Genomic DNA, 13,016 nt, shown 5'->3' with positions numbered 1-13,016 from the left:
AAATTAAGACGTTTCCCCCTGCATTATTACCATAGTCTTATGTGTAGGTAATGAACCATATCTCAGCACTCTACCATTGATGCTACCTCACGAGATGCGATGAATTTAGTAGATGAAGAATTCTTCGCGAAGAATGAAAACCAACGATCATCGCAGTGACGCTATTCGAACCAATTCGAAGAGTATAGTAAATGAACGAATTACAAACGAATGTATAAAACGAACATGCACGATGTATACCAGCAGCGAAGAATGTATTAGTATATTCGGGTTCTCTACGATTATTGCTCATTCATTTTCACCCTTTCCTCTTTCGTGCAGTGAATAGTTTAACATTGTTCGAGACGGGCATTTACGAAGACAGGATCGGTGAATGAATTAGTTACACGAAGAATATTTGCAACATTGAACTGAAGGATGAACCTATTAATTTATGTGTATTCTGTAATTGATATTTCAGCTATATGTTTTGTCTTTCATCTATTATCTTGAACCAATTCGAATGTTTACATGAACCTCATTTGAAGGCCGCTCTCACACTATTGAAAGAGATATTTGGTTCCTTCAAGAGATCAACTGACGGTGGTGAAACTGAGCTTTGTTTTGAAGAGAAGGCAGAACTGAATGCTGCCCGTTCGGTACGTCACCGAACGTTATGTGTGTCAGAGTGTGAAGTTTACTGCAGTAGAGAGAAAATAGTCAGTGTGTTTCACATTCGGTTTCAATTGAATTGAATAAAGTTTTACTTTTTTCCCGTACTAATCTGCTTCGGGTAGCCTTCATAGGATTTATGGCTGACGATAACCACGCAGCGACTAGCGCACAGTAGAGAAGGCAGCAAGTGATTATAAAAATACTCTCCTACGCAGTTCTTGAGCAGAAGAATAGGTATAGAGCGAGAAGACTAGTGTTTGCTGTCTGATGAACAGAGAAGATGTTTGGATATATGATATCGGTCGTGAGGCAGCTAGGATTTAGACCATGTTCTATGCACGCTTATCAGACCCAGTCGTGTGGTAGAGTCGTGTCTATCACAGCTTAGGGTGGCGAAATGGTAACCCGTATGCACGGATTGCATAAGAACGCAGGTTCGGGTAATGTCTCTGAGCGTATCTTTTCAAAAAAATCTTTTCTATGAGTTTCTCATTCATTTGGCTTATCCAATACACCGAATCCTCCATTTACGAACTAAACGGGGGTTCGTAAATGGAGGTAGTTCGTAAAAAAAGTTCACGTTATTTGGAATTTACCTCGTAAAAAAAGTGTTGTGTAATGAATGAGGAAACCCCCAGTCACATGGCCATTTTCGGAACGGATGTGATGAGTGGGTGCAAGAAAATTATGTTTGAGGTCGGTTCAAAATCCAAGATGGCGACTTCTGGTTTATCGATATTCCTTAAAAACCCTTACAATATGGGTATTTTCGGAAAGAGATTGATGAGTAGATGACGGAAAACGATATTTGGTTCGGTTCGGTGGTTCGGAAATCCAAGATGGTGACTTGCGGTTTATCGATATTCATTAAAAACACTTGCAATGTGGGTATTTTCAGAACGGGATTGATGAGTAGATGACGGAAAACGATGTTTAAGGTGGTTAGGAAATTTAAGATGGCATATTCCGGTTTATCGATATTCATTAAAAACACTTGCAATGTGGGTATTTTCAGAACGGGATTGATGAGTAGTTGACGGAAAACGATGTTTAAGGTGGTTCGGAAATCCAAGATGGCGACTTCCGGTTCATTGATATTGCTTAAAAATATTTACAATATGGGTATTTACGGGACTGGTTGGATGAGTATGTACTGGGAAATTATTATTTTTTATTTATTTTTTTATTTATTTATTATCATCGGACATTACAGTCTGAATGATATGTTTAAAAGCGCTTCAAAAACCAAAATGGTGAGTTCAGTTGCATCGGTAGTCTTTGACGATCATTACTCTATGATTATATATCATTTATAATGATGTTATGCTTCTGACAACGGTGTTTCCTGCTTATCATTATTGTTTGAATATTGTACTATATTTTCGAAATGCCCATAACAAGTAGACGTCTGAACAGTTATAATAATTTTATATTATGATAATTATATTGTATGCTTTCAATATTTTATTGAACATCTGGAAGTCTCAATCTAATATTTGAAAGTAACCACAAACATTAAAATTTCCGAAACACCTTAAACATCGTTTTCCGTCATCTACTTATCAATTCCGTTTCAAAAATACCCATATGGTAAATATTTTTAAGCAATATAAATGAACCGGAAGTCACCATCTTGGATTTCCGAACCACTGGCTTGTAAAACCTGAACCCCTGACATTGAAATTGTTTTGGACAAGGAAAGAAAAAAAAGACGGTTCTGGCAGAAGTAAACTTACATTTTCCTTTCGAGGCGAGTTCATCCGGCTCGAGTCCGAATGCGAAGTAGGAACATCGTCACCGCTGTCTCTCGACGATCCACGAAACAAGTGATTCTCTGAGTTTCGTCGCGACAGAAAATTGAATCTGCAACGAATGGAAAGTGTTTGTGGAATTCGGCAGATCGTGTTCGGGTGCAGTTGAGCCTTACTTACAGTTTGGAAGATTTGGTGCGACCGAAACTAGCTGTTTGTTTGAGGTGGGAGCCGTTTTGATTCAGTTGGGTCATGCAGTAAACTTTCTCGCGCCTCGCCAATCGCTCCAGATCCGAAAGAGTCTTTTCTTCTAGTGACAAACGAAATGGTTAGCTCTAGGTGAAGCGGTACTAAACTAAACTAAGAACCATACCTCGATCCACAGACCCAGAACTGTTCCAAGTAACTGGACTTTGAGGTTTTCTGCGGTTCGGCGTAGGAGTATCCATTTTTGAATTGTTTTGTTGATATGATGAGCTCGTTCCGTTTTTCACCGGGTGATTGGTGATGTTGCTGGTGCTGGGATGAATCTGTTGACTGCTGGTAGAAAGTTTGATCAGTGCTGTCGGTATACTGCTGTAGCTGTTGACTCGTGGAATAATCCGATTCATGATGACATCCTTCCCACTCATCCGGTGGTATGTGGAGAGGTCTTGCCCGAGAATCGAAGTCAGATCCGGACCAGGACTGTAGCTGATTAGGTCTTCGTCGCCGAGAATGTCGTGATTGAGTGCCAGCCGCATCTCCAGTCTCGGACTGAGTCCGTAGAGGGGTGGTGGTGGGTCGGTAGACGGCGGTGGTGGCAACGTGAGGATCGGTACAGCACCGGAAGTCGCCCCGAAACGATCGATACCGTTTGCAGAGCGTATCCCGGTGCTCGGGAGCAGTACAGATGCAGAGCATCTGTCAGCAACACTCCCATAGTTTTCGTCGGGAGTGGTAGTCTTCACAGTTTCCTTCTTTTCCGCCTGAGGAGTCGACGACGGTGTTGTACTTACTGAGTCGGATCCGGTGGAATCTCTTAAGTCCACATAATCCGGACGATTTCTTTCCACAGCTTGCCCCTGCCAATTTATCGAAAGTAAATTACCCGCTAATTATAAGATATCTACGGAATCAACGAACGGTTACAATCAATGGGTAGCAACACGGTAACGACTAGATCGGTAATTTTTTATCTTGCTAAATCAGAATCGTAAAACAACGAACGCGCGGCAATTGGTTAGCACACACATCTAGATATCGTAAATGTTAGAAATATTATTTTAGGTTTTGTCAGTTACACACTGAAAGAGAAAAAAAACAGGCTCTAGAAATACTACGCTAGTAAAATTTGAATAAATGAAGAATGGTAGTGTTAATTGAATTCATTCGGAAGCATTAGATCTGGCCGGTATGCTCAAGTAAGTGTTGCCAATTACAAATCGAGTACAGTTCGTGTATTCAGTATATTAAAAAAGAAAACGAAACACAAGAAATAAAAACTATATCATGAAACGGTGAATTCTCGAAACAACTGATAGTATTTGATGATTTTGAATTTGTGCAGGTAATGAATTTTCGTTGAAGAAATACGAAGAAATAATGGATGATTACTACTCACGTCATTTTTTCGATTTTTGGTGTGATTGGTTCTACAGGTTCAAAAGATTAGAAGTGGAAATACAGATACGCCGTATCAGTATTGCAGCTGAAATTGCTTACTTTTGGTGGTAAATTGAAAGATGCACCGAACAAAAGCTGATCGATTTAGCGTAGAATGAAAAAAAAATGATTCTTCAAAAAGAAGCTGCTGTAGAGTCGCATTTGAGCAAACGTCGATGGCAAACACTACTATCAGTTTAGCTAGAAGTGGTATTGATAAACTTGAACTTTAAGTACCAGTGACCGGTTACAATTATACATCGTGCGTTGCGTGTTTCGAATAGTTTCGAATTAGCACTTGTAGAAATTTGATAGTAAGAAGTACTTTTGTTTCGTTATCCAATTTAACTACATTTTATTCATACGACCCAGTACCATCATAGGCTTACGGTTAAAATCACATTATTTTTCTAGACATCGTTTGATAAAAAAGACCACCTTTATTGGTTAGAGAAGGGCAGAGAAAAGAACGAGTTCCACTGAACCGTTCTTTTGTTCTTTGAAAATTCGATATATTAAAAAAAGGCTGGTGAGTAATGTCAGAGACATAACTGGATGTCGTGAATACGAAAACAACTGACATGTTCCTTAACACTTCCGAATATCAATTAGTTGATAAATTGTATGAATTATGCAAGCATTCCCCTTTTGCACATTTTTCGCAAAAACAAAGAAGGCTTCACTTTTTGTTGAGAGGCTTGTTTCTACCTGATTTCGTTTATGGTTTTTCACTAATGGGCGGTCCTAACGGCTATAAAAATAGCCGCATACAGAATTTTAATGTCGATTATTTCATTTCGGATTTGCATAATTTATTGATAGAAACTATCAATATGCTGTAGGGATTCGTTTCTAGCATTCATAAGAGTCAAATTGCGTAATTCTCTTCAACATTAAACTCTGGAACATTTTTCGCACAAAACAAAGAAGGCTTCACTTGATCTCGATTACTGTGAATTTTACACAGCGAAAAGTGCACAAATCTAATCAAACTGTTCTAGATTTGCACTAAACTGAGGATATTTCCTTTCGATTTGCGAACAACAAATCCTAATAGTTCTTTACAAAACTTTTAGAGCCATTAAAAAGGCTGATTTTGTGTAATGCTCTCCACCGTTGTTTTTTCACCAATGCTAATGACTGGCAGCTGTGACGTAATCGCTCTTGTCGAAAGCGAAACTAGTTGTGCAGATGACACAAAACACATCTGCTCGCAGTGGCGATAGAATCCAAACTGATTCAAGTTTTGTTGAGGGGCTTGTTTTTACCTGATTTCGTTTGTAACTTTTTCTCTAATGGGCGGTCCTAACGGCTATAAAAATAGCCGCATACAGAATTTTAATGTTGATTATTTCATTTCGGATTTGCATAATTTATTGAAATCAACTATCAATATGCTGTAGGGATTCGTTTCTAGCATTCAGAAGTACCAAATTGAGGAACTCACTACGATATTCACCACTTTTCGGAACATTTTTCTCGAACGATTTGTTGTACAGCAGCAGATATTGTGTTCTCTTCCTCAGAACGCGTTCTGATTGGCTGTTGTTGACATGGGTCAAATGAAACAGGTTTTTCAATAGTGTACTATTGAAATACTGCAATGCTTTTGCTATACACGTTTAAGTTGAAAAATTTCGATTCTATTGGTAGTTAGATTATATAAATCCCTTCACAGATCACTGAGCTATGAGCTTTAAAAATACGAGAAAAGCAATCGCGCCTTATGAATTATCCTCTTTGATACTCGTTTATACCAAACATTTCAGAAAAGTTTAATTTTGAATTATTTGAGATTATGTCACACAACTGAAAATTTTATCATCATATTGTGATCATATTCCCGATGGCATGTAGCAAAAATTATCTTGATTCGTTAGATACAACAAGAGATATTCACGATCAAAAACTTATCACTCCCTCAGAGGGTAAATTTTGAAAAGGCACCCCATAGTAAAGTAAGTCGTATTCACGACAAAAAATTCAGCAAACAAATGCAATAAATGTTGCGAATGTATGCAACCTTTACTAAATCATTCATTGTCATTTTTGCCAACTCTATTGTTTTTATAATATGAAAATATCCGACAAGGGAATATAGTAAAAGGCCATCCCATCGAAGTACAATTTGACAGAAACAGGTGGGACAAACACAACTCGTTTGTGTTAGTGTCGGACTAGTTGACATTGAATCAAAGCATGTTTATTTTTAATGTATGTCGTCATACCCCACTATGTATTTACGAAGTTCTGATTTCTAACACAAGTAAGCCATGTGGTCAACCCCACCTGTTTATATCACATTGATCGAAGTAAGCCTTTTATCTGCACCCAACAAGAATCCGACTGCAGGCTGACTGATACATGAGTTTAACGAAAAATGAAAACTTGTGAAAAAGCTTGTGTAATATCTCACATATTATTTCCCAGAGGATGATATGAGAGAAAATCTCAATTGGTGATGCAAACGGCATAATTGATGTTTGCGTGAGGAAGTGTGTTTCATTTGCATGCGGAGTTGTGTATTATCACATTCAAAATAGTTCAGTTCGACGATCGATTTTTCGGATTGAAGACGTAGTACAGTTACATTATTTAATAAACACAAACACTTCAAATTTCTTGCGAAAATTTTCGTTGGCTTTAAGTCAGCTTTGACGGCTTTGCGGAATTGTTAAACGGGTGAGAAACTCCAAAAACTGTGGAATCAAAACTAGTTAATGTTCTCACTGCTCATTGACGTTTATGTCTATGTGTGCCAATACAGTATATGTTCAAGGCTAAATATAAAACTTGCAAAGCAACACAATTTGTGGAAAAACCCTCGACTCATGACATTGGAAGAAGGAAATTATTTTAGAACAATGTGATTTCTTTTCAATATTTTCTGTCGAAACATATCCAAAAATATCTTCACCGTCGAACTTGAACATTTAATATTTCACTAGAATTTCCTTCATTTCCGGAGGGCAATTGTCACTAGAGTAATGGATACTTTTTACTGCATATTGACCTCAAAATGTTAGAACACTGACTGTTTCACTATAAATTAACACCCGTCCATAGCTGTCAAACAGTATGCGGAAAAGTTAATTAAAATGGGTTTGTTTGACTTATTCGTCGGATCTAATTCGTGTGACTAAGGAAACTGACTGATTAGATTGATTCTTGCGAATCTGTAATTTATGCTAATTAATCGAATGAGAATTCGAGCAAATTGAAATAGATTGAAACATGGCGTGGCTACGATTGAAAAGGATCGCAAACGTTATTCTATGTCGAACGCTGCTTTTCCCTCGTATGAAAAATATCAATTGGTTTGGGACTTACCATACTACTGGATCAATCACACATTGAGATTTTGGTTCAAATCCTGATCATGAATCTGGAAATTTAGGATCTGGAACCAGTAGCATTATTGTACCCCAGAATAAATATGGACCGCAGTTCGCGAGAAAATTTGGATATTCATAAATATGTATATTTCTGTAAATATTTCATCAACGCTTGAAATATTTCGCAGTATAATGAACGTATGTCTGTTCATTGTGTAAAATCGATTTTTGATTATACTACAAGTTATTAGATCGAAGATGGCGTCGAAAGAAGAGCCATTGCGAAAAGCAATTGTGCGCGGTTGCTATGAAAACCTGAATATTTCAGCAAGAAAATTTGCAAAAAAGCTTGGTTTTCCGGCTGGTTCCACTGTTCATAACGTTCTTAAATCGTTCGATACAAGTTTGACAACAGTCTGGAAGTTTAGGAGCAGAATCACCAGAAGGACGCGAAGGTGAAGTAAATATTGCAGAAGAGATCAGTTATTGTCTCTAACAAGCCTTAAATCTAGGTCCTGGTTAAAGTCTACGATTTGGATTTGGATCAGAACCTGGAAGTGGGTTAGTAATAATGATAATACTCGTCCTGGTTCTGGACTTAGATTTGTATCAGGATCTGAACTCAAACGAGTACTATAGTTAGCCCAGGTTTAGATTCAGATCCACAGATGGATTCTGAACCCTAATTATATTTCGGGATCAAGATTCTGAAGCTGGCTTCTTAGCCTGGACCTGGATTCATAACCTGAATTTGAACGCTGGATTTCAATCCTGGATCAAAATATCTGAATTCTGGATTCTAGATCTGAATTTTGAACCAAGACTTTTCCTAGATCGACTCAAATTATATAAATGAATAGATTAAATTTGAACCATAAAACCTAACAATACTACAATATTGCAATATCGCCCTGGTTGTTTCAACTGAAATGTAGTTGATTTAACTAACATATCTGTTGATTTTGTCATAACCATTCAGCTAAACGAATTTTCTGTATTCAAATGCTGTCACTTGGTGAAGAACGAAAACAGCAAAACGCAGAACAAAAACAAATAAAACCAACTAGAAATTTAACCATAAAATACCAAACATATTGCCGTTGGCATGATGCGAAAATGATGTTGCGTTGAGTACAACGAACTAAAACATGACACTTTCCTCCAAGGCAAATTTTGAAAAAGGCTCAACATAATACAGTAAGACGTATTGATGTCAAAATCACCTGAGCAATTCCAGAAATGGTTGGCAAGTCATCAGACTTCTCATACTCCGACTCGGATGAAACTTTGCACACGTTTCCCGTATGACAAAACATTTGTTTTGCATGGATGCAGAATACAATTCGACTCAAAATTAAAAAAAGGGCGTATTCATTTTTGCATGTAGTTTTTTCAAATCGTGGTAACTCGGAAAGTGTAAATTGCATAAAAATGGCGTCCACGAATAAGTGGTAGAAAATCGATTGGGCATTCTTAAAAATGTACACTGTAAAAAAAGTTGAATACTTTTCCAAGGAACAGAAAATCAACCGAAAAACTAAAATTATAAAAAAAATTTTTAATCCGCCTTTTGCTGTAACGGTGGTGACTTTCTCATATTACTTATGTTTTTAAAAATATCACTAGAAGATTCTGTCAATTTTTTTTCAAACTTGAATAAAATCGAAATTTTTTTTTTTGGTATAAACTACCATCACCTTTTCAATTTGTAAACAGTTACGTCAGGTTGATACAGATTTAAATGTGGCTACCCTGCACGCTATACAACATTGAACTAAGCGGGCTGTGTGCTAGGTGGTGGCGTTTTCTTCTTCTTCCGTACCAGCACGTACCGATGCGTATCGATTTTGCATCATTTTGTATGATAGTCTGAAAGTTTTGATGCTCATTGCCCTATAATTTCGGAACCGGAAGTCGAATCTGGATGAAATTACACAGTATCTTTTAAAACACTGGGAGCTTCAATTTGAATCATGATTTGTGAAAATCGGTTGAACCGTTGCTGAGAAATCGAAGTGAGTTCCGTTCGGAAGCGGAAACCGGGAACTAATAATCCGAAAATAGATTTATATATCCACCAACTAACAAGGTCTGCCAACTAGATGAGTTTACCAGTAAATTTTATAAAACATAGCACTTAAAAGACTATGCACATCAGGTCGTCAAATGGTGGGATAGTTAAGTCCTCACAAGTTCCTATCTCATGCCTCCCCGAGCGTCTATGATGACATTTGGCCTCGACTGTGTGCTATCGCCTTCTGAGTTGGTAGCAGAATGAGAGGGTTCGAAATGGTTTGTAGTTTGAAGTCCATCCTAAAGTGCAATATTTTTCATAGTATATTGCAACATGTGGTTCTGTTGTTTGTTGTGTTATTTATTATATATTGAATTGAATTATATTAAACTGTATTATACACTGTTATTATTATTATTATTATTATTATTATTATTATTATTATTATTATTATTATTATTATTATTATTATTATTTTTATTATTATTATTATTATTATTATTATTATTATTATTATTATTATTTTTATTATTATTATGAAAAAGAAATATTATATTATATTATATCATTTTATATTATGTTATATCACAGAGAACAGATATCCAACAGACAAAAATACCCATATTATAAGGGTTTTCAAGGAATATCAATAAACCAGAAGTCGCCATTTTAGAATTCAGAACTACCTCAAACATCGTTTTCCGACATCTACTCATCAAACCCGTTCCGAAAATACCCATATTATAAGGGTTGTCAAAAAATATCAATAAACCGGACGTCGCCATCGCCATTATGTTTATTGAATTATATCATATATTGTTTTGTATTGCATTAGAATGTGATATATTATATTGTATTGTATTATATTATATATTTTATATTAATTTATGTTATATTATATTATATTATGTTGTATTATATTATATTGTATTATGCTCAATTATATCGACAAAGGAGAGGGGCGATTGTCACATGTTTAGATTGAAAGGAATACTTTTAAGGTTTTATACAATTTCTGTCTTCTATTAGGTTTGCAGTTCCACAATTTTAATAATTTAATCATTAAAATAATTTCATAAAAACTAAACACAACGAAGAATATTCACGCGAAAATCACATGCTGATTGATAAAAAAGAGTTATCATCTCACAGCTAGGTGGGTTAGGTACGTTTTTAATTAAAAAAAAAGTTATTTCGACACTAAAATATAATCACACTATACCCCTCCCCTATTGACCGTTAGTATCTTTCGATTCATAAAGGGTGATTTTTTAAGAGCTTGAGAACTTTTTTAAACAATAAAACGCATAAAATTTGCAAAATCTCATCGGTTCTTTATTTTAAACGTTAGATTGGTACATGACATTTACTTTTTGAAGATAATTTCATTTAAATGTTGACCGCGGCTGCGTCTTAGGTGGTCCATTCGGAAAGTCCAATTTTGGGCAACTTTTTCGAGCATTTCGGCCGGAATAGCCCGAATTTCTTCGGAAATGTTGTCTTCCAAAGCTGGAATAGTTACTGGCTTATTTCTGTAGACTTTAGACTTGACGTAGCCCCACAAAAAATAGTCTAAAGGCGTCAAATCGCATGATCTTGGTGGCCAACTTACCGGTCCATTTCTTGAGATGAATTGTTCTCCGAAGTTTTCCCTCAAAATGGCCATAGAATCGCGAGCTGTGTGGCATGTAGCGCCATCTTGTTGAAACCACATGTCAACCAAGTTCAGTTCTTCCATTTTTGGCAACAAAAAGTTTGTTAGCATCGAACGATAGCGATCGCCATTCACTGTAACGTTGCGTCCAACAGCATCTTTGAAAAAATACGGTCCAATGATTCCACCAGCGTACAAACCACACCAAACAGTGCATTTTTCGGGATGCATGGGCAGTTCTTGAACGGCTTCTGGTTGCTCTTCACTCCAAATGCGGCAATTTTGCTTATTTACGTAGCCATTCAACCAGAAATGAGCCTCATCGCTGAACAAAATTTGTCGATAAAAAAGCGGATTTTCCGAATGGACCACCTAAGACGCAGCCGCGGTCAACATTTAAATGAAATTATCTTCAAAAAGTAAATGTCATGTACCAATCTAACGTTTAAAATAAAGAACCGATGAGATTTTGCAAATTTTATGCGTTTTATTGTTTAAAAAAGTTCTCAAGCTCTTAAAAAATCACCCTTTACAAATCCAGTGACATAAACGGGAACGTTGAATTCAAATCATGAGCCCCATAATTAAGAATTTTATTTCAACTAATCTGAAAAACACAACTTTTTTTAAACTTTTCAATATAGCTCGTCAATGACTATATGATTTTGTGCTATTATTGAAAACTACAAATCTTTTATGGAATATGGACGTTCACCATCTCATGGGTCCCTTGTATGATCAAAATGGTCCTATTCGGCAATCGTAGTTGTTTGTGCATGATTTTGCCGATTGAAAACAGTGCTATGCATTTGAAACAACAGAAAAACTTAAAAATTGTGAATGTGATACCAACCTTCTGCCCATTCCCTTATCCTATGGTAAAGCAAAGCGTTTTACGATTTTCAAACAGGCAACACCGAATGCAGAATCATCAAACTTGAGCTCCGAATGGCTCTTACCGTACTTGCAACAATTAAATTGAGCAAATTCTAGGTAAAGAAATTTCAAAACTCAACTCCGAACTGGGAATACTAAAACCATTAATGGCAAACCTTACTCTATACGAAAATAATGATTAAACAGAACAAAAGTTGGCATTACAGGCTGTATTTATCACATCCTACCTGTTTGTCACGTCCGCTCAAGGGTTTACTATCATCGTCTGATTCACAACTTTCGCTATCCTCTTCGAACAGCGGTTCTAGTTTTCGTCTATAGTAATTCAATTCAACAAATAATTGAGAATGGAAAATCATAGCAAAAAAAAAAAACGGAATAATTTAGTTAATCTCCTCTAAACTATTGTATTCTTCTAAAGGATCTAATTTTCTATTCTTTACTTGTTATCTTTTAGACTAGTCTAAGTCTAGCAATAAAACGGTAGGACTAAGCTATCTATCAAACAATAGATATCTACTAGGATTAACAAGGAGAACAAATTACAGATACCTGGGTAAAAGTCCACGGACAGCACTGGCAGTCATCGGTGGTGCCATCAGTAGCTCATCCATCATCAGTTCTGTATCATCATCTCCAGTGTAGGAAGACGTAGACTTTGTCGGAGACTTTAACAAGAAGTGAATACATACATTCATTAGTGAATAAATGATAGCAATCGAACTATTTACCGAATGTGTCTGCTCGATGCTACCAAAAATTTGCATGTCGTCGTTTTCGCCTCCGCTTGTCGGAGTTCCCCACACCTCCTCGCCGGACGTTACCGACGTTTCGCCTTCAATGGTTTCCTCCTCAACAACGACTACGACGTCGTTGTCGTCTTTGCTTTCCTCAGCAGTATTACCGCGGCCCAGATAGCGATCGATGAAGGCTCTTGATTCCTCGATGAAGCTACCGGCTCTAGCCGTCCAATTCATGAATGGTTGTGCGTTACTGTCGTATACTTCTTTGGTGACGATTTTGATGTCTGAAGGCAAAAGAAAAAAATAGTCTCTGCATCCACATCC

General features: G+C 36.7%; 1 protein-coding gene across 8 annotated transcripts in view; it reads right to left on the bottom strand.

Moving 5' to 3' along the window:
* Positions 1–13,016, bottom strand: part of LOC131437791 (uncharacterized) — a 123,788-nt gene that overhangs the window by 8,785 nt on the left and 101,987 nt on the right. For 2 of the 8 annotated variants that reach the window (XM_058607368.1, XM_058607366.1), the window contains exons 15-20: positions 12,681–12,976; positions 12,502–12,617; positions 12,177–12,264; positions 2,779–3,469; positions 2,586–2,715; positions 2,391–2,517 (exon numbers count right to left, since the gene is read on the bottom strand). In XM_058607368.1, the coding sequence (XP_058463351.1) occupies positions 2,391–2,517; positions 2,586–2,715; positions 2,779–3,469; positions 12,177–12,264; positions 12,502–12,617; positions 12,681–12,976 (1,448 nt within the window). Of the gene's footprint in view, positions 1–2,390; positions 2,518–2,581; positions 2,716–2,778; positions 3,692–4,008; positions 4,040–12,176; positions 12,265–12,501; positions 12,618–12,680; positions 12,977–13,016 lie in introns of those variants that run through there. The other 6 variants (XM_058607367.1, XM_058607369.1, XM_058607371.1 and 3 more) reach the window with 6 other exon arrangements.

This window comes from Malaya genurostris, chromosome 3, assembly GCF_030247185.1.
Source record: "Malaya genurostris strain Urasoe2022 chromosome 3, Malgen_1.1, whole genome shotgun sequence".
Taxonomy (NCBI): Eukaryota; Metazoa; Arthropoda; class Insecta; order Diptera; family Culicidae; genus Malaya; species Malaya genurostris.
This window is presented reverse-complemented; position numbering and strand designations above follow the sequence as displayed.